General features: G+C 39.4%; 1 protein-coding gene across 5 annotated transcripts; it reads left to right on the top strand.

Annotated features, from left to right (window-relative positions):
- The first annotated feature begins 228 nt into the window (after window positions 1–228).
- KATNA1 (katanin catalytic subunit A1) lies at window positions 229–18,946 on the top strand. Of its 5 annotated transcripts, none has more exons than XR_008971698.1 (12): window positions 690–859; window positions 4,870–5,044; window positions 5,772–5,929; window positions 7,903–8,086; window positions 9,651–9,772; window positions 11,171–11,276; window positions 11,611–11,769; window positions 12,833–12,959; window positions 14,478–14,612; window positions 14,880–15,006; window positions 15,999–16,177; window positions 18,625–18,760. XR_008971698.1 is itself a non-coding variant. In XM_057405557.1 (11 exons), exons 2-11 carry the CDS (start codon window positions 4,874–4,876, stop codon window positions 18,821–18,823), a joined length of 1,488 nt encoding a protein of 495 aa, XP_057261540.1. In that variant the 5' UTR covers window positions 229–244; window positions 4,870–4,873; the 3' UTR covers window positions 18,824–18,946. The 5 variants fall into 5 exon arrangements, 3 of the variants coding, with proteins under 3 accessions (XP_057261540.1, XP_057261531.1, XP_057261550.1); XR_008971699.1 differs by having other exon boundaries at window positions 15,969–16,177; XM_057405557.1 differs by lacking the exons at window positions 690–859; window positions 15,999–16,177 and adding an exon at window positions 229–244 and having other exon boundaries at window positions 18,625–18,946.
- The last annotated feature ends 2,767 nt before the right edge of the window (window positions 18,947–21,713 follow it).

The following is a 21,713-nucleotide window of genomic DNA, read 5'->3' as shown; positions in this document are numbered from 1 at the left end:
ACAGAAGGCAGTGTGTCGCTGGTATGGTTGGATGGACCTTCCCTTCCCATCACCCACCACATAGCCTGCCCCGCCGTCTGCCCGGGCTGGAAGTGACGCAGCCGGATTTGCCTTCAAACTGCCGGCGGCGGCGGGGGGAGGTGGTAGGTCGGGGGTGGAGTTAGTGCTGCTGCAGCGGCAGTAGGAGGAGGAAGGAGTGAAGAGCGAAGGGGTTGTGGCTGCTGGGACCGAGCTCTGGAGAGGAGTAAGTGAGCGATGAAACACTGGTATCTTTGTTCCTCATGGCAGCTGGGCTGTCCTCCGCCCACACGTACCACTTGCGACCGTTGGGGGTTCCATCCACCTTTCCCGTCCGCCGGTCTGAGGCGAGGACCGACGTCCGCGCTCGGGCGGCATGGGGAGCCTCGAGCAGGGGCCGGGACCAGCTTTGGGGAGTGAGTCGCTACGGTCATTGTTGTCGCTACACCCGTGACTATTAACACCGGCCTCGTCGGTCTTAAGTCTTTGCTGGAGCTCACTCGTGCTCGGAGCCTCACGGGATGTCGCCGCGGATTCCCCAAAGTTAATGGAGGCGCGGGTGGCTGCAGGTGCATGGCCGCTCAGCTCCCTGCCCTGGTGCCATTGCACCGCGGGCACCGGCTCTGACACTGGGCTGCACTTCGTGCTTCTTTCGCTCTCCGCCTCTTTATTTTCCTTTAAGGGAGTAAACTTTTGGCAGATAGTCAAGTTTTCTCTCCGAACAGAGAGAAGCAGTGTAGACATCAGTTCTAGGTCCCCATTCTGCCACACCTTCTAAATTTTCTGAGAAACTTGTTAACACTGACCTTTTGAGAGAATTCCAGCCCTTGTGAAATAGGGAGTAATATACTTTAAAAAAAAAAAAAAAAAAGTCTTTTGGCTTAAAATCTGCCAGCAGATTTTATGTTTTCAAGGCCATGTTGTGGTAATACAATAGAGTATCTGTATACTGAGTTTTTTTCAGTAATTTTTTCTTCAGTAACCAGCTAGGTATGCTTGTATCTGTTGTTCCTGGTGTTTGTTTTTTCACTACTGTTGAATACGAGTGGATGAGAACCAGTTTGTTTCACATCCAGTAAGTCTGGCAGCTCTTCTATTTCCCAAGTAATTAACACAATCCCGTGTTGACACCAAATGTTGCTAGGAGTGGATGTTATGAAGAAGACTGTTAAAGGTGCAAGGGAGGTCGGAGGTGATGCCAAGCCGCTGTGTCACCAGCACAAACTGATTCCTGAAAAATATTACTTGGGTGGGGTTTTTACGTTGTTTTTTCTCTTCTGGTTTGCTGAGAGAACTTTTCTGAATTTCACATGGTGGCTCTGATGTCAGAGCCTGTATAGCAGCCTGAAATAATGGAAATGTGGGCTCTGGCTTAGTCCGAGCATTAAGGTTGGACTGAAGGACTCTTTAGAGGTGTTTTCCTTGTATGGCTGGTGCTGTTCTCTGAATCAGAAGGGTAGCTGCTGGGGTACCCTGTAGTAACTGCTGGACCCCAACTTCAGTCTTCCAACATCTGCATCCCAACATTAATCTCTTAATTTTTTTAAAGTTGCAGGGGGTTTCTTTGTGAAACAGCATTGGCGCTGTGTTCAGTTACACCTTCCCAGGTTCTAATGTATGAATATAAGCAGAAATTACCTAGAGTCATTCCTTGTGATAACTCCTTAGAGTCATGATGTATTCCCAGTGTTTTCCTGATGATGGTCAGGCTGTTATCTTTAAAATAAAATACAAAAATAAGTTCTAAACACTCATTCTGAAAAGTTTTACGTATTTTGAACTTTCTTTAGTTTTCAGGCTCCACTACTTTGAGCTGCTCCAAACTCTAGAAGTATTTTAAGTGCTTGCAGCAAATGAGAAAATGTATTCCGTTACTAGCGGTGTGTTAATTTGATGGGTTTCTGCTGTGTTAATTTCAGGGAACCACATATACTGACAACTAGTGTAGAAAGTATTCTTACTGTGAAGCATGTGTGTTTGTACACAGTGTAGAATTAAACTTGCAAGACAAAAGTGCTTAGATTATTTTCTTTATATCCTGTGCACTGTAAACCTTACAAGCTCATTACTATTTGCTGTGGAACATAGATAATTTCACTGGGCATGATTCATGGAAAGGTCATGGCTGATAATGTGCAGCCTTGCTGCTTTGACATTTTGTTATGAAATAATAGTAGCTGTTGGTAAATACTTAGGTGCAGGATTAGTTGTGTATTGCTTTTGGTTTTTGTTTTTTTAATTCCTTCAGGTCTGGTTTAACTTTGGATCTGTGCATGCTCACATCTGTTCCGCGTGTGTCTTGCCACCCTGAGTTGTCACAGTGTGACTTTCTGCTGCAAACTTTAATCTGGGTTCAGATTAGTACTCTTAACTCCTTTTTTTCCCCGTCTTAAAACTGCTTCAGCATCTTCAGTTACAGGTGCAGTAAGGCTACAGGCATACATTACTGCATCAGCTCTGACACTGCCAGTATTCAAGTGGCAGCAGCAGTGGCATGTCCAGACATAAGCAGAGTCAGCAGCTTTTTCTGCCCTGTTTGTACACAAGAGCCTTGTATTCAGAAGCCACTTCAACATCTTCTGCTCTTATGACTCAAAATGAAGGAACAAATTACATTTGTTTTCTAGCTTACACTAAATTCTCTTGCATTTTCAGTACCACAGATTAAACTGGTAGATTCATGGGTTTTCATTGGTACTACTGCTTTTGGTTATGTTGGAAGCATTATAAACTTAAGTAATCGCCTTCTCCCCCCACCCCATTGTCCTTTATGTCCTTCCTCTCTCTGTCTTCTGTCTGTTGCTTTATTACGGCTATTTTAACATTTCCAGATGAAAACTACTCTTTCAAGCTTCTTCCCCTACATCCCAGTATTTAAACAGAATTGCTGTTCTGTTTGGATTGCTCTACAACATTTGGGGGGGGGGAAGAATAGTTATCTGTGACTTCTCTCTGTGTTTGACAGTCTAGTTTGGCTTTAGTAACTTGCTGTTACTTAATTTTTAAAAGGTTTATTAGCATCTTGCTCAACTTGTGATTTTAGCAGTATTAGTCATCGGTTTGAATTCTCAGGACAGGCAAACAGGTGTATCTGGTAGGATGAGCAGGAGTGGAAAAGCTTGCTCCTAAATATAGCAGGGAAAACTTTGGTAATACCTGTGTGATGATCCACAGAGCAGTTGACAAACACCTTCAGGCTTTTTTCTCCCGAGGTAAAAACCAGCAAGGCTCCAAAGTCAAACTGTGCCTCCAAAGCCTAATTAGCCTGGGTTTTGGCAGTCTTTGTAGTTTCTGGTCACATTAACTGTATCAGCTTGTAGCCAGCTCAGCCAGCCTCTGGCTGGAGTGAGATTATATAGTGTAGGTTCTTAGGGTAGCACGTTTCGCAGACTCAACCCCACAGGTCCCTTCTCTGCGCATGGGTGTGGGCTGTCAGAGGCGTATCTTCAGCTCCTCTGCTGCTAGAGTTTTGCTGTTCAGGGTGAAGCTTTTCACAGCAGCTATCTGCTCCGGGGGAAATAGGAGAAGAAAAAGAAAAGAAGCAGAAAGAGAATATTGGCTCAGAAACAGATTAGCTGTGAGTCCATGTATAAAGCTACTTGGGAAGGGCATAGAAAAAGCAGTGGAAGGTATAAAATGTTTGACTTGCAATTAGCAGCCCCTCTTTACAACAGTAGCTTGTCTGGTGTGTGCAAGGTGTAGCTTCTGAAACCTCCTATACTTTGTCTGAATTTGACCCTGACCTGGTCTTGAAATGTGTTGAGTCTTCAGTCTGTTTATTGCGCATGTGAGTTTAGTACCTCTTACATTCTTTAAATAGTTGATCTGTGTCAAGTATGCTTCATCCCAGGGCTTAGCTGCAATTGCTTTTCTGCAATTGCTTGTTACTGGTAGTGGGTACAGGTACCAGAATGAGAGCAAGATGACTCCTGCAAGCATGTTTTCTGTGCTTATTTTAATGTTTTCTGTGCTTGGTTCTAGGAGATTAGGAGAGTGGGGAAACTCCGGCTGTGCAAGAGACAGGAAGAGTGGACACAGTGCAGGTATCTTGAAGAAGGAAGGGGGTGGAATATGTAAGAAACAAATAAGAACATAGGCTGATCGCTGTATGGGCAGTGGTGACTGGCAATTGTGTGTTTATACAAATAATACTGTATTTGTATAAATAATAATTCTGATCTATTCTAATGGAAAGGGTCTGATTCTGCTAGTGCTGCAGAGTGGAAGTGGTTGCAGTTCATAATGCTTGCTCCATAAAAAAAAAAAACAAAACAAAAAACAACAACAAAGCCAACTAAACCACGGGTAGGGAAAAGTAGCATGGTTTGAACAGTATGTTAAATAAAGTGAGTATCTACACACTCACTGTTCAGCTGTAGCCTATATACGTGGAATGTTAAGGCAAAAAAAAAAAACAACCCAAAACTTAATTCATATTGGAGATGGGCTTTGGTTTATTGTTTGTTGGATTGTTGTTTTTCTTAAACTGCAGGCTATAGTATGGACAGTGTAATGCTAACAGTAAAATAGCCATCTATCTTAGAATAGAATAAAGAGGGAAGGAGAGTATGCAGTTGTGGCTTGCAGTGGTACATTTAAATCTGCATATCTTATCTATGCTTTTCAACAGGATCTTCATTGTGTGAAACAATTTTAGGAAGTGAAGAGTTGAATTTTTAGTAACAGAAACAATTATCTTTTCATATTAATTGCATTCATTCTAGGGCTTTTTTCTAAGCAGTATCTTTCCAGCTTCTATATTTTGATAATGCCAAATGAGGTAATAGTTTAAAAAATGTGTTCTGATCCTGGGATTATTAATTTTTTCCTTAATATTTCCTGTTTTTTCAGCTTCATGTTGAACATGAGCATTGTTATGATCAGTGAGAATGTAAAGCTGGCCCGTGAATATGCCTTACTGGGAAATTACGACTCTGCAATGGTCTACTACCAGGGAGTTCTTGACCAAATGAATAAGTATCTCTACTCTGTCAGAGATACGTATCTGCAACAGAAATGGCAACAGGTGAATAATATTTTTCTGGACTATTTTGAGGGAAAAGCATTAAAGTAGCAAAAATTGCCTGTCATGGTAAAGTATAAAAATACTCGCACTGTCCTCTGATAAACTGTAGTGCTGTTATATGTAGGCATTTTTCCTTGTTATTTTATAGACTTACTTAAGTAATCTTTATGACTTCTTGCTCTGATGATGACAAAACAGGCAATGGAGCATAGCCCTGGAGATCCAGTGTTCTGCCTGACTTGTCAGCTTCCTGCTGATGAGTGCCTCTGTTATGCTGAAGTTTTGTAGGCTGGTATCATTTTGAATAGTCTTATTTCCTTGTCAGTGTTTCAGTAGTGTGACTTAGATCCTCACTAGAAACGGAGTTGTGGCCACCATGTTAATATATCTTTAACATAAACCACCATTTTTTTCATCAACACTGATTCTACAAGGTTGTGTTCTTTTCTGTCATACTTGTTTAATATGCGGAATTTGTTAAAAGTTTCTTAGGTGTTAAATCCAAAATTCAAATTTGTTTATTCTTTAAATGTGCTGAGGAAAGCAGAAAAGAAGTTTTTGATATCTGATATGTGTTATTCTTGTCTACTAAAGTATGATCAGGTAGCTTGTGAAACTTTATGGAGTCCATCCAGGCATTACACAGGCTTGAAATCAAGACTCATAAACTTGCTTGCAATGTGCTTAATCTACTTTGTTGGTTTTTGTTGTTTTTTTTTCTAATCAGGTTTGGCAAGAGATAAGTGTGGAAGCTAAGCATGTAAAAGATATAATGAAAACACTAGAGAGTTTTAAACTAGACAGTACGCCGCTGAAAGCTTCACAACAAGAATTACCAGCTCATGAGGCAGAAGTCTGGTCTTTGCCAGTACCTGCTGAACGTAGGTAAGAGGAAACTTGAAGACCTAAATTAGCATTTATCAGGGCAAAGTGAGCATTGACTTTGGCCTGTTCTTGTGTAATTTTTGTTCTAGAACTTAGATGTATAACACACCAGCAGCTTGCCACCATTTGTGGTCAAGGAGATGTCATTTTGAGGCAGCCTGCTTCAGAACATTCTGGGGCTTTTATCTTGTGTACACTTGAGTAATGTCAAGTTTGGTCCTTGTTTTTTGTTGGTTTTTTTTGGGGGTGGGTAGAGGCATTTTGTTTTGGGAAAGGTGTTTTGTTTGGTTACTTGTTTGCTCTTTCCTGTTTTTTTTTTTTTGGGGGGGGGAGGGGAGAGAGGTGGTTGTTTTGTTTTTCCCTGACTTAAGATAAACTTGTCATTCTGTTGCAGCTCAACTCTATTCTTTTATTAGTCTTCTTACCAACTTAAAAATGATTCTGCATGTAGCTGATATGAAAAGGATGAAGACATGTTATCGGAATAATATAAAATTTAGAAGTGTCCAAGCTCAGTTCCGTTGTGTAGCAATGTGGTTCCCTGATCTCCTTCATGAACTGGTCAGTTAGGCTAGCATCAGCTCAAGGGGAGGGCTAGGAACAAGCAGCTTCAGGCAAGCCTGCTTATTTCAGAATTATGCTGGGTTAGTATCTGTGAAACCAAGGCCTTGTGGTGTGGTTTGACAGTGCAGCTGCTGCTGAAGGATAGTCCTACCCTCCATAGTTGCCTGAGGGGTTTGTTTGTTGTTTTTTTTTTTACTTTCCTCTTTGTTGGTGTTGATTAGCTGTTTCAGAATGCTAAACGAGCAAAAAAAGACATTGTTTTGTGGGGCTACTGTTTGTTTCCCACACCCCTACTTCCCTGAAATTAACTATCTGAACTGGTTAACTGCAGGTTCTGACACATGCCTCTAGTAGCTTGAAGAGGGGAACAGGAGTGCATGCAAAGCAGACACGAACTGTGCATTTTGACATCAAGTGACTATTAGATGAGCTTAGCTGTTCTTTGAGACTTTGAACTTAAGAGCTATTTCTCATATATCTAACTTCAGTTTTTATGGGTACATTTTTACATTTCCTTTTTAAATGATTTTAAGTCTGACTTCTGAAAGAAATGGATCTTGTGTGATCACACTGTTCTGTTGATCTCATTTAATAACTAGGAGCACTGTTACCCAATTTCATTCAAACCTTCTGGAAGAATAGAGTCTCAGAGGTAGAACCCTCCTAATGTTTTGAAGCATTCTAGAGAAGAGATACACATACTTGGGTTTCTAAAATGGGAAAGACTTGAGATAACTGTTTCTGTTCCATTTAAGTTGCCATCTGGTGAAGCATTGAGTTGTGATAATACAAAAAAAGCCATGGTGAATACTTAGGCCATGTTGCATTGGAATAACCACAGTAAATTCCTGTACTGAGATAGCAGGACTCAAATGTAGGTGGAAATAAGATGTGTAATCATGCTATTCCTTTATTTTGATCTTTGTGGTGGAATTTAGAGATGCCTGGGTGTTCATAAGTAAAAGTATAGGTTGGTAGATATTCCATTTGGAGAGTGAAAAGACCTTAACACATATGATCGTATCCATTAGCATATTCATATTGGCTAATATGCATTTCACACTGAAGAGAGATGTACAGTTGTGACAAACTTGCTGCTGTGACTCGGTTAAAGACAGCTTTTATGAATGTACTGGATCCTGATATATATTGAGTGGTCCATAATACTAGGATTACTTTTATTTATGAAATATACAAAGCAAGGAGCTTGTTTTAAGCAAACGAGCCCTAAGCTTGTGGGAAAGGAAAAGTGGATTTTCAGTGACTATCTGAAAATGTCTGTCTTGTTTCTGACATGCAGATTTTTATTTTGAGCAAAATGGCTTTTTAGTTTGTAGCCTTGATTTGGTTATGTAGTGCTCACCAGTGACTTTACACTGAGGTTTTTTTCATATATTACAACTAATTAGACCTTCGCCAGGACCTAGAAAACGTCAGTCTGTTCCATGCAGTGATTGCAGAGGTCACAATAATCGTGTGAGTGCAGCTGTCAGAGGCCCTCACCGTCCATCCTCTCGAAATCCCAGTGATAAAGGGAAGGCGGTTCGCGGCCGGGAAAAAAAGGATCAGCAAAATAAAGGAAAAGAGGAAAAGGTAAACTTGCAAATAACTTCATGAAGTTGAGAAACTCAGTCTTGTTTTCTTAATATTGAGTGTATTATAAAATTAGATGCCTATAAATGTTTCTTCTGTTCAATCAGCATGCTGATTTGAATTGCACTTTATAAGGTATCTTTGCTTTATGGACAGTCTTAGTTACAGATTAAGTAAAAACAAACCCCCAAAAAAACCAATCAATCAAACAAAAAAAAAAAAATCAACCCCAAAACTCCCAAACAACCAAACCCTGAAAAAACAAACTAAACCTTCTTCTGGAGGAAGTGATCTGGTAAATGTGGGCTTGTTTACTGCAACTTGGATATAGTATACATCTGAATTATTGAAGCTGAACCTGATAGAGCTTGTTCAAATGGGGTGTCCTTGCTTTCATATGTTTTAGGCTGACCCTGACTTGCCTTTTCCAAAGTATTTCAAGATCTATTTAATTGTAAAAGGGATGCCTTTTCTTATTTTTTGGTTGATATATGCTATTAGCTCCAGACTCTTCAGTTTAAAACAAACTGAATCCCAACATACTTCATGAGAGGGAATGATCCATGCAGTCAGAGTGTTTTAAGTTTTGCTTGTGCTCTGGTCTCCATAAATTTAACTGACCAGAGTAGCAGGTCATACTGAAGACACTAAACTCATAGCTTTCCAGAGTCTGGATAAGTCAAATATCCATGTAACAGTTTGATAGTTTCATCCACCATATGTTGTGGCAAGATGTCATGGCCTGTGGAAGTAGTATAAACTACAAGGGTGGAATTGTTTAGTGATGTAAGCTACTGTTTTTTATTGGGAGCTAAATTACATTGTCTTTGAGTGATAATCCTCTCTCAGTATGGATAAAAACACACAGAGACAGGGTAGGTCTTTTTTTCTTTTTTGCAGTTTTTCTGTCAACACAAGTGCTTGCTGTTAAATGTATAAAAAATGGGGTATGTCTATTGCATTTTATTTCATTTCAGTTGCATGGTCTCTGCTGTTTGAGCCCTTTCAGCTGTATAGCTTCTTTGCTTCTGCTTTCCTGCTGTATGTTAATTAGCTCTTTTTTTACTTCTGTGGTCTTCCTGCAGATCACCTTTTCTTATCCTTCATATGGAAGTCCTGCTTAGTTTTTTTGGTCTCCCATATATATGGCATATTTATGACACATGATTTGAGATACTCTAGCTTAGTATGACACTTTCTGATCTAGCCTTACGTGTAATTCCACCTACCTAGCTACTGTCTCAAAGTTTTTGATTCCTCTGGAAGAAACATTGTTGTACTGCGATAGGTGCATGCAGTTTTAATTATCTACTAAAGCAAAGGAACTGCATCAGTATAATATGCTGGCATTTCCTTCCTGGAGAAGGAAATGGGATGAGGGCAGTACAGAATTTTGGGAGGACCACATAGATCCTGCAGTGCACCAGAAATATGGATGCGTCATAATTTTCATGCTGGTTTATGTTGCTGCCTTCTAGAAGTATGATGCTATTGTGGACTTGTGTAAAAATCCATTAGTAGCATAACCATTGTTACGTGCTTATGTTATATCTTTTATATGTAGAACAAATCTGCATCAGAGGTTTCAGAGGCTGAGCCAAAGAAATTTGATAGTACTGGATATGATAAAGATTTAGTAGAAGCTTTGGAAAGAGATATAATTTCTCAGAATCCCAACATTCGATGGTAAGTTTGAATACTGCTGACAGTTTTTCTGAGTTATTTCTTTTTCCTCTTATGTAATATGACAAGACTAAAGTATTTTAGCATATGGTTGCACGTAAAAAGTACCTACAGGTTTCCTATGCTGATTAAATAGGCGACTAAACTTCTTGTGTGGCTGAATATTTTTAGAACACTTTTTATTCCACCCGTAGATTCATAGAATAGTTTGGGTTGGAAGGAGCCTTTAAAGACCAGCTGGTTGAACCCCATGCCATGGCCAAGGACATCTTTTGCTAGATCAGGTTGCTCAAACCCCAGCCTAAGCACACAAAGTTTCTCAAACTTTTCTAAGAGTCCTAAAATGGATTTTTTAGATAGTCTTTTGCAATGTAGAAGATTCTAGTATCTGCCAGTGTCTCTTTGTTTAAAAACCTGTTTTGCTACCCAGAGGCATACCAAGATAGTAAACCAATTAACAAAGAAGTTATGTCAATATAGGAACCCTTTGAAATCTTGTTGGACATGCTGTGACTGCCAGGATAAAATACAATCATGTGCCAGTACCTTTACATAAATGTGATAAATATTAAACCTTATACAAAGCTTGGTTTGTGTTGCAAATGTTTCCAAGCTTAGGTGATTTTTGTGAGGATTAAATGATCAAAGATCTTCTGGAAAATAAAATAGGCTTAAAAAAAAACCAGGCTTGAACAATCCCACAAACAACTTGTTAATGCATGCAGCTGACATGTATTTCACTTTAACATGTAAATACATGTTTCGGTTTTCATGTTGAATCTTAAATTGAAACTTCAGATTTGAAACTAATTCTTCATATAGATATGTTTTGAAACCAAAATATTACTTGGGCAAATGCTGATAAGTGAAATGCCCTAAGAGTTAACTTCAGGAAAATCAGACCAGCTTATAAGATATCTAAGAACTAATAATTTTGTAACTCTGAAAAAGAATTCTAAAAATTCTTTTTAATTCAACTCTGTTTTCCAGTCTTCGGTAAATTGTTCTCATACCAATGAAAGCTGGCATTCAGGTCTCATGGGCAGCCAACCTCTTGGCAAAAGAAGAAAGTATCATCTGTAACTACCATAAGTTTAAACAACTTGCCTTATCCTGCTTATTCTTTCTGTGAATAAGATCAGTGATGCCCTCATGAAAGAGTTGTGTCTCATTGCTTTTGCATCTAGCTGCAGTCTACTAGTCAGATGTCAGCTGTTTTGCTGTAGGCTTCCATCTGTTTCTGTAGGCTTTTGACACTAGAGCATAAATAAATTCAACTTTTCTTCCTGAATTACAGAAGAGCTGTTACATAATAAGTTTAACTGCATATTGTTTTGAATTGTGGACTGATTGTTTTGCAGCCTGTCTGAATCTGTCCAACAGCTTCTTCTTTCTTGCCAGGGATGACATTGCTGATTTAGTAGAAGCCAAAAAGCTGCTTAAGGAAGCTGTAGTTTTGCCCATGTGGATGCCGGAGTTTTTTAAGGGAATTAGAAGACCATGGAAGGTATGAAAAAATATGATCCTGTGATCTTAAGTAGGATTCTGAGATTGGATCTTGGTGGAACAAGAAATTTCAGGTGTTTTGTAGTTCATGTAAATTCTTTCCACTTTTCAGTAACAAAGTTTATGGTAAATAATACTAACGAAATAAAGGTGTCGGCTGGTTAAATACACTGTCTTCAGCTATGTTGTATTATTGTAATAGCAATCAATTACTTACCTTTGAATAATTCTTCATGGGAAAGTTTACATCTAGTATTTTAATATTACACCGCTAAACTGTGAAATTGTCTGTGTTTTGATTCTTGTCCTGAAACTGATTCTTTTTATTCTAATAGGGTGTTCTGATGGTTGGTCCTCCTGGTACTGGAAAGACCCTCCTGGCAAAAGCTGTAGCGACTGAATGCAAGACTACTTTTTTCAATGTTTCTTCTTCCACACTTACCTCAAAATACAGAGGAGAATCTGAGAAACTTGTTCGTCTACTGTTTGAAATGGTGATTAAAGTTCCTGAACATAAATAGTGAGATAATGAAGTAGAATTACCTGTGGAATAGTGAAACTTAGCTAAGGTGTAGAAGTCATAACATAAACAGCTCTCCAAGCGTCAAACATTTTAGGACCGTCTGATTTGGCCAAGATCTGGTTATTCTTAAATAGCTTTATAAAAATGGAAAAAATAGGTTATCTTTATTTTCAGGGTTATCTTTTTATATTAGAGGTAGCTCACTATAAGCTGATAAGCACTGTAGAACATACTTGAATGTAAAAGTGAAGGTGGAATCTGATGCTTTCTGGGTGAGAACTCTGCTTAGGCTGTGCATGTTTTGTTGTTGTGGGTGGTTTTTTTGTTCTTAAAATAAGTGGAATTACAAACTGTAGTTGTCTTCAGAGCATATAACACTTGAAATTGGCTCAGAACATGTAGTCTTTTATGTTTTTCCATGTGTTAGCAGGTCTGCATTTGGTGTTTGCTATGGTGCTCGGTACTGAAGGGGGCAGCAGAGCTGCAGTTACAGTAGTCAGAAAAATCAGGAAATACAAGATCATAGTTTGATCGGCTCATTTAATATGATCAATCAAAAATGCAGATACATAATGAACAGCATCTCAACTGCTGTAGGACAACAGCTTTTATTTTCCCAGATCCTTGTCTTTAACCTCTCTTGGTTTTGGAAAGACTAAAGTTATTTTGCAGTTAACCTGTTTTTTGGACAGGTTCCATATTATGATGTCCTAGCTTTAACTTGAGTTGTTATTCCTGCTTGAATAACTGATGACTTTCACAGTTATAAGTCTTACTGTGTTATTATGATGTCTGTAAAACTGCCTTTAGCTTATTAAACATTGTTTATAGCCCTAACAATTACAGGACTTTGCCAAAAAACATGCTGTTCAAATGGTATTAATGAATGCACAGCTGCTCTGTAGTTGGGTGCAGTGGTCAGAGAGGGAAGGTTAGGTATTGTCTGATACTCATTCAGTTTTGAATGTGCTGCTGTTTCTTAAATGTGAGTAGACTGTTATTTCAGTTTCTGCTTTATCTTTTGCTTTCTTTAGGCTCGATTTTATGCCCCAACAACTATATTTATTGATGAGATAGACTCTATCTGTAGTCGCAGGGGAACTTCAGAGGAGCATGAAGCTAGCCGACGTGTGAAGGCAGAGCTGCTAGTTCAGATGGATGGTAAATACCCTGATTGCTGGGAAGTGCTGGACTGGAGAAAACTTGAGGGAGGAAAAATAATCAAAACTTCATTCTTCAGAAGCGATTTCTTTGAAAGTCTTACATAAAATTGGGGTAAAAAGATGAAACTGCACTGTTCCAGCTGTCAGTGTGGAAGGAAAAAAATATACCAGTTATCTAACAGTCTTAGCATCTGAGCAACAACCTTATATTACTGATCCAGAGTAACAAAGATTCCAAAAATATAGACGAAAAAAAGTATTAACTGCTGCTCTCAGTCTTTACCTAGTATATCATTTCTCCAAAACCAGGGAAAAGGTGGCTCAAAAAAACTGTCATGTGTTCCAGTTTAGACTTCAAAGCAATCATTGCACTTAGCTTATTTTGGATCCTTTTTTTTTTTCCCACTTAAATATATAAATAAAAAGGCAATTTTTTTTATAGAAGTGGTTGGGACTGTTTTCTTTTTAAACCACAGATTATTACAGCTATTTGGTTAATGTTTCACAAATCAACGAAGTTTAAAAGTAGGTAACACTGCAGAGTTTTTATAGAGGCATCCTTTTTATACTCTGCTGAGCAAGGAGAAAGGAGAAGGGCAGCTGAAAAGTGCTAGTCTATGGAGTAATTTGTGGTACAATTACATGAGTCAGAAGATTTGTATATTTGATTCTCTGTTGCTGATACCTTTTTATGTTTGACTTTAAATAGCAGCAGATCTGTAATACTCATAACTCAAGTATGTACATAACCTAATTTTATTAGTAACAACTATTAGAAGTCCTTTTGCTTGACACTCATAAATGATGTTTTGTATTCAGATTTTCAGGCAGACTAGGCTATTCCACAGCCTAGTCCTATAAGCAAAAACAGTAAATGCAGAGAGTAGCAGGTTTAATGAAACTAACTTCTGTATATAGCAGCAGTTTCACGGTACTTTCAACGCAGAGGTGTTCTCTCTGAGAAGTTGTTATTCAGTCCACCAAATAAGCATTCACTTCAGCAGTTTGTAAGAATCCACCTGTGTATGTGAAGTGTTTGGCCTAAAATTACAAGTGAAAAAAATTTGTAGGGGAGTAATGCTGCTTTTGTGTAGCTGTTAATGAACACTGGGGGGGGAAGCGTCTGTTTTTTTGGTGTGCTGATGGGTTTGGGGGGCTTATTTTGTTTTTTCTCACATGCTGTTACCGGACATTGATGTGAAAATTCAAATACTGTACTGTCAGAAATCCAACCAGCTCTGCTGTAAAACTGTTCCTGCCATGATAGGGAGGACCTTGATGATCTGAGTGGTGGCCTATGCCGCTGCTCCTAATTAAACGAAGTTTCCATTTTTTCTTGCAGGCTGTCATACAGGTGAAAAACTGCACTCTGTTGCCCTTAGTTATTCTGTTGTGCTTAGACTCACTAAAGGGCATTATGGTAGCTGCTTTAATATTACAGAATTGTGGATATTGTTATGTCTACATGAAATGCCATGAAACATGTACATTTTGCTTTCTTTTTTCTCCAATGCAGGTGTTGGAGGGGCTACTGAAAATGATGATCCTTCCAAAATGGTCATGGTACTTGCTGCTACTAATTTTCCTTGGGATATTGATGAAGCCCTAAGACGGAGACTAGAAAAGAGAATTTATATTCCTTTACCATCAGGTGGGAAGACTTGGGGAGAGGAGTGGTTGGAAAGACTAAAACCTAAACTTTATCAATATTCCTTTACATTTGATCACCTGGTTTAAAGATTTTATACATGTATGAAATTAATTTGTTAATTCAGAACGTTTAAATCTAAACATTGAACATTTACCTTTGTAGCAAGTACAGTGTTTTTGTTCTCATTCTTCCTCTCACCATTTTGCAGTTCATTATTTATCTTCAGAAAGCAAATCGTACAGACTCAATTTTCTGTTCTTTGATTAGCAAAAGGTAGAGAGGAACTCCTAAGAATAAATCTACAAGAGCTGGAATTGGCTGATGACGTTGACCTTGCAAATATAGCTGAGAAAATGGAGGGTTACTCGGGTGCAGACATTACCAATGTATGCAGGTATGTTAACATTGCATCATTTGTGTTACTACTGCTACAAGCTGTCTTAAGAAAACTGTTTGTAAAGTAATTTACATGATCAAAATTGTTGGATTAAAAACGGACTGTAATTTGTTTTCTATGTATGGCTAAAAGGTAAAATACTACAATAATTAATTAGATTTCTGTTTGATATTTTCATATAATAATGATGGAGAGCAGTTGCAACGTGGGAATCTAAACAAACTATGATTTAGGTAAAATTCCATGTTCTTTCATGTACACCAAATTCCTTGCATGAGGAACATCCACAGAATGGTAGACTAAGTTTTGCAGAGTTGCAGTCATTCTGCTGAGGTTACACTAGTTTAGCAGAACATCCATGTGTAAGAGGGAATAGTGGCAGAGGCAACAATAACTAAAGTAAAAACATGGAGTGTTCTTCCTTCGTGACACAGAAAAGGTACACTGCGTTGTGTGACAGTATGAGCTGTGTACTCCGCATGTTGGCTTCAGTGATGAGTGGTTTAAGTTTTCTTCTGCTCCTTCCCCTCAGTCATGTTTACATGCAGTCATTTGTGGGCCTATTCTATAGCCTAAATTACTGAAAATACTTTCTAGCCTTTCCCCCAGTCTCCGCTTTCAGAAATTGAAAGCAGAAGGAAAGGACTGATCTCCTGAGAGACTTAGTATCAGTCATTTGATGTATATCTGAAGATTTGCACTGGCACAGTTGGAGCAATGGCAAATTATGGAAACAGCAGTAATGAACAAAGAACTGAAACTTCTTAAGATGCTGTTATCATCTAATAAGCACCTGTGTAAATGTACTTTCAGGCTTTGGGGGCAGCACTGAAATGTGGCAGTGCAAGGCTTGAGCTCTTAGCTGTGCTAGTGCCAACTGCTGTGGGGCTGTACTTTGAACAGGATAAGAGAAATGTTCTGTATTAAAACCACCTCCTCATTGCTTTCCTGAAACACAGATCCATTTCTTGCCTTGACTCCTAATACAGCTCTGCAAACACTTGTCAGGACAGCTGAAAGGACAATGTGCAGGGATGAATGCGAGTAGCCTGCATGCAAAACTGCCACCAAAGGCTCTATCAGCAGGGTCGCTTCAGGCTGAACTAAGAGTTTGGAGCCTCAGTACTATTTCCTCAACAAACCTTACACAGTGTCTGGGAAAAGAACGGTATGTTAGTTGTTCTGAACCAGTGTTGGGCAGATTTGTTTCATTTGTAGGTCTGTGAGATGAATTTGTGGTGGTATTTTGCTTGGTCTTGCTGTTGGTTGTCCTTTGAAAGCAGTTTGTGCTAATAGGCTCATGTTATGTGAAAGAGAATTTGTTTGGCCTACTCTTCAGTAAATTTTAGCTGCAGTTTGTGTCATCTGGTCTGTTCAGTGTTTGGTTTTTGTCATTCCATTTCATACTGGATAGCAATACAGTTGTTTAAAAGTCAGCATACTTGTAATGTTTTTCAGTGAATTTCATATATGTATATATTATACGCACTGTTGCTTTTTTTTTTCTTTAATCGGAACTTAAAAACCCAACCAAACAAAAAAAAAACAAAAGCAAGCAAACACAAACCCACAAAGAAATATTTGAGTCTTTCATTTGTAGCAGTCTTCTTAGAGATGACTGACATGGCAGCAACCAGAAATCCAGACAAACTGTGGTTTGGAGGTGCACAAATTGAAATTAGTAAGAAAGTGCTTGTATTAGCCTGTTAACTGTATCAGGAAAACAGATGTTGCACATAATTGTCTCATTTACATTGAGACAAAAAGACATATGGCTTATTTAAAAGTGCTTTTGTGTAGTTGAGACTTGCAGTATATAAGCAAATTTCAAACTTGCAGGCTAGTGTCCTCACTCATGACAGGAGCAAAACTTAACCAGAGTTCTTGGTTCACTCTTTCTTTTCTCAAATTATTCTACTACCTTAAAGAACTGGAGGTGAAATCCAAGGTTTTCTGAGCTGGAGTGAAACCCAGTCAGAGATAATAGTGCAGTTCTGAACAGTCAGTATGTAACCATGGAAAATGTAGGTGAAATGTTATTATAATAAGACATTCCGGAAATCGCTAAATTGCATAGCAGATGTAATTATGAACTTATCTTGGATTGTTGTTTTGAGTGTACTGTGAAGGTTGAAGGCCTTAGGGATGCTCCCTCCAGGTATATCACTGGCTCTTTGTTCACAAATGTTAACAACAGCAAATCGTGGTGATACTGGACTGAGATGGATTTTAACAAGGCAACTTTTTGGGATTGTTCTGAAATTCTCTTTACTGTAGTATGCATTCTAATTGCTGACAATTATTTAGTAAACAAACCTCCCCTATGAAGACAGGCTGAGAGATTTGGGGTGGTTCAGCATGGAGAAGGCTCCAGGAAGACCTTAGTGCAGCCTTCCAGTACCTAAACAGGGGCTGCAAGAAAACTGGAGAGGGACTTTTTACAAGAGCGTGTGGTGACGGGACAAGGGGCAATGGCTTTAATCTGATGGAGGGGAGATTGACATCAGATATTGGGAAGAAGTTTCTTTACTATGAGGCTTGTGAGACACTGGCAGAGGTTGCCTAGAGCAACTGTGGCTGCCACATCCCTGTCAGTGTACAAGGCCAGGTTGAATGGGGCTTTGAGCAAACCTGTCTAGTGGAAGATGTTCCTGCCCATGGCAGGGGGGTTGAAACTAGAGGATCTTTAAGGTCCCTTCCAACCCTAACCATTCCATGATTCTGTGAAATTCATGAAGTCTGTCAATTATGATTTCCTTTAGGAGGAAGGGGTGAAGCTGGAACAGAATATGCTGAAACCATCATTCTAAATCCTCCTAGAAGACAACGTAAAAGTTCTCTCTCTGGCTTCTCACTCACTAATACAATATGATACACTATTGTGATATCTCCAGGATTGCCCTTGCATCTTTTTTACCTAAAATAAGTAGCATTTTCTTCTTATTATAAGCTATATAACAATGAATTAGCAGGAGCTTTGGTCTTTTAGCGTTAGATATTAACTATTTCAGCAGCTCGTCAGCTGCTGCTGCGGATGTTACTGTTGGAAATCCAAATGCCAACAAACTTAATGCATCAAGAAAATGACACTTGTAAAGCCACTTAATGCTTATAGAGGCTAGAAGTTTGAGGAGCTACAAGCTGAACAGATTATGTAGTTTAACATTTAGCTGTGAACCTACAGGTTGGAGGAACATACTGTTGACCCCTTTTTCTTTCAAGTGGGATTCCTGTTTGGACCAGCAAATGTTTAAAGCATTCCAGTTACTTTTTTCTATATGTAGGAGGAGTGAAAGTATTACTTTGTCTTATTCCTGTTTGAAGATACTGTAAACGGCAGCTATGTCATAGACATGCAGTGGCATTAGATAAACCAGTTAGTCCTCTCCTATGAATAGTCGCTGTTCAGAGATCCAGTGAGGATAAATCCATGATTGAAAAATACTGATAGCATGGTATTGTAGGTTGTACAAGCACTCAAAGATCCTGTTAAAGTTTACAATTCTTTACCTATTTGAAAGCAACAGTTTGACTGGAATGCTGTGCTGAGCCTCTCAAACAGCTGAGCCACCATCCCGTATTGAGTAACTCTTTTTTTTCTTGCATCCTTACTAGAGATGCATCCCTGATGGCTATGAGAAGGCGCATTGAAGGCTTGACACCAGAAGAAATAAGAAATCTTTCCCGAGATGATATGCACATGCCAACAACTATGGAAGACTTTGAAATAGCTTTGAAGAAGGTTTCTAAATCTGTATCTGCTGCGGACATTGAGAAATATGAGAAATGGATAGTTGAATTTGGATCATGCTGAGTTGTCTTATCTTGAAGAAGTCACTTTACGTCTTAAAACAGCTTTAGAAGTAATAAATAATGTGTCGTTTCACTGCCTGCTCTTTTTAACTTTTGTAATTTAAGAGCAACAGATGTCTAAATAAATTTTTTTTAATGCAAATTCTGTCTGGCTCTCTTTGAACCAGATCCAAAGTTACCCATTGGTCTCAAATGCACAAGATAGTGATGGGATCTGCTTTGATCTTCAAGAGTTTAAAATTCCTTAAATTTAATACTAGACCTCTTGCATCAGAGGGTTTATTCTTGAAAAACAGCCATTACACCAAGAAAAACCAAACTAGCCCTGCTAAATGAGTAAGGGATGCTGAGAACTGGGAAGTGGGATGAGCAAGATGCAGTCATATAGATGGTTTTGCTAGCTGATCTTGGGAGAATTCTACCCTGTCTGTAAGATATTAATAAAGAGCCCATCCAAAGGTTGAGATTTAGAACAGCAACCCATGCACTACTAACAGTGAGTCGATTCAACTGAAGTTTAAGCCAGGGGGTAGGATCATCACTGGTTTACAGTATCTATTAACTAATAGTACAGCACATCCAGCCAGGGTAAACAAATTCCATGATGCCAGGTCACAGGTGCAGTCTCCTGGTAAGTCTGAAGGAAAACAAAAATTTTCTGGCACTAATTCTAAAATACACTTTTCTTTCTTGGTTGTGTGGTACTGTAAACTTCAGAACTCCAGACTGGTCACATGGGTCCTCATTTACAGTACACAGTCACTTTGGTAAGGTTGTTCTGATGTGGCAGCCTGTGTGTTAGGTTTCTGCTCACTTGGTGTCTGTTCATAGTCCTGATTTCACAATTGATGCACAGTCTAAATTCCTTTCTTACATTACTTGACAAGTGGAATGTAGGAGCTGTTCTCTGGTTCTTCGGTGACCATTTAGGTCATCATTTTAGATTTTGCTCGACAGCGGTCATTGTAATTAACCCACCTATGATTTCTGCCCATCTTTTATTTTGGAAGTACTTCTTCCTGCTAGCTCATCTCGGAGCAGCTGGCTCTAGTTCTGCTTACAGTTGAACTTCAAGGTGTCTCATGAATCAAATGTGTCAAGACTTGTTTCAGCTGGTGAAGAAGCACTGTACGAAACTGGCTGTGGAATTCCTGCTCCTGTGTCTTTTCAGGTGCTGCAAGGCAGATGGAAAGGACAGATGATAATGAAAAGTTGCAGCCTGAGCAGAAGGCAAATGCATCCCAAGTGCACAGTTGTGTAAATGATGTTATTGTCAACATCATGTTTCTGTACTTAAAATTCATCACTGTCTTGCAAATGACAGCTGGACACTGAGAAGGGGCTTTGAGCAGTTCTTTTGATGAGACACTCTGGTAAGACACCGCAAGGCAGATGTTGTTGGGAGCTCCTGCTAAATCCCTGGGTGGACCAGCTGTGATGAACCCAGAAATGCAGATGTTCAGGTGAGTGTACACATGGGTGCTTTTACAGACTGCCACCTCCAGTATGGAAAAGAAATTTACGTCTTCCTTTCCAAAGGGATAGTCTTATGTGTCAGACTTAAACAGAGGCAGTATTTTGAAGAAGTGGGTTTTCTTAATACTTTCTTTTCTGTGTTAAGATCAGTGTATAGCTGTCAGCTGTATTGCGGGAAAAGATTTCTTCTCCTAAATCGATTCACTGCAAGGAAACCAAAATACTCAATCTGTCATCAGACGAAGAAGGGAAAGTAGGTAAGCATTAGTCCTTGGAAGCAGTACAGTAAGGGGCCACTTGGAGTGAAAGCATTATACATTTTGAGAGCTTCTAAAGTAAGCCTCATTTTAAAAGGAAACTTTAGTCCTCAACCAGCCCTGTTCACTCTAAATGAACAAAACGAACAACTGCATAATATGTGGTGGTGGTGGGGAAAGCTGTAGATACTGAATTTGTAGCTCAGATTCATCTTGTTTTGAAACACAGAACGTGATGATGCCAACACCTTCCAGGGGAGTTCCTGTATGGAGGGAAGGGGCAGTGCTGCATTATACCATGTGTTTAAAAGGTAAAGAGACATTCTGAGAATGAGGCAGAACTAGAAGGGCTGTAACGAGAGCTACTATCCATGGGGAGATAAGAGGTGTTGCCTTTCCTAAAAGCCTGCTGCCATCCTAACAGAGTTGGGTTTTTTGGGTAGTTGTTAGGTTTTGGGGGTGGGGAGAGTCACTTGTCATGTGTATTATATCTTCCCCTCCTCCTTTTCCCTAGCTGGTACCTTGGATCCTTGTCAGCTCCTGTGCTGGGAAAGCGAGACCTACTGCGACTGGCATGCAGGACAATTGTCCTTTCTTAACTCTTAGTTACAGTAAGGAGCCTTTAAACTGGCTCATTACAAAATGGCTCAGTGGTCCCAGCTCCAAGCCGCACTCCTGAAAGGCATGAGGTTTCTGTGACTCAGGAAAACCACGTGTATGCTAAAGCAGAAGACTAGTGCTGTAAGACTTGATAGCTCCAGCTCCATAGCATAGCAGTGCACTGTTATACCATAGCAGTGTTGTCTGGCAATTACTGTGTTAAAGATTTGCACTGGTCTTTAATTTTGTTAACCCGGACAATCACATTTCTTTCCTCATGCTCTGTGGAACACCATACAGAAGAGGAGGATGACTTAGCTTATGGAAATCAGCCAAGTTGTGAAGCACTACCAGCACTTTTTCAGGCTTAACCACTCATTTATGTTGCAGCTGTTTAGCATAGAGTGAAATCTCCTTGTTGCTGTGCAGGTGCTTGGTTTACAGTTTCATAAGTAGGGAGGCAAAGAACAGTCTGCAACAGCTGCTGCATTCTGATCTGCAGTTGAGTTCACACTGTGCTTGTGCTGTAAGGAAGAACTGTTGTATTTTGCGTCCACC

The sequence above is a fragment of the Pezoporus wallicus genome, unplaced genomic scaffold (assembly GCF_028554395.1).
Source record: "Pezoporus wallicus isolate ANWC-B61680 ecotype Strahan unplaced genomic scaffold, APGP_CSIRO_Pwel_v1 contig_3817, whole genome shotgun sequence".
NCBI classification, from domain to species: domain Eukaryota; kingdom Metazoa; phylum Chordata; class Aves; order Psittaciformes; family Psittacidae; genus Pezoporus; species Pezoporus wallicus.
Note: the sequence above shows the minus strand (reverse complement) of the source record. Positions and strands in the feature narration are given on the sequence as shown.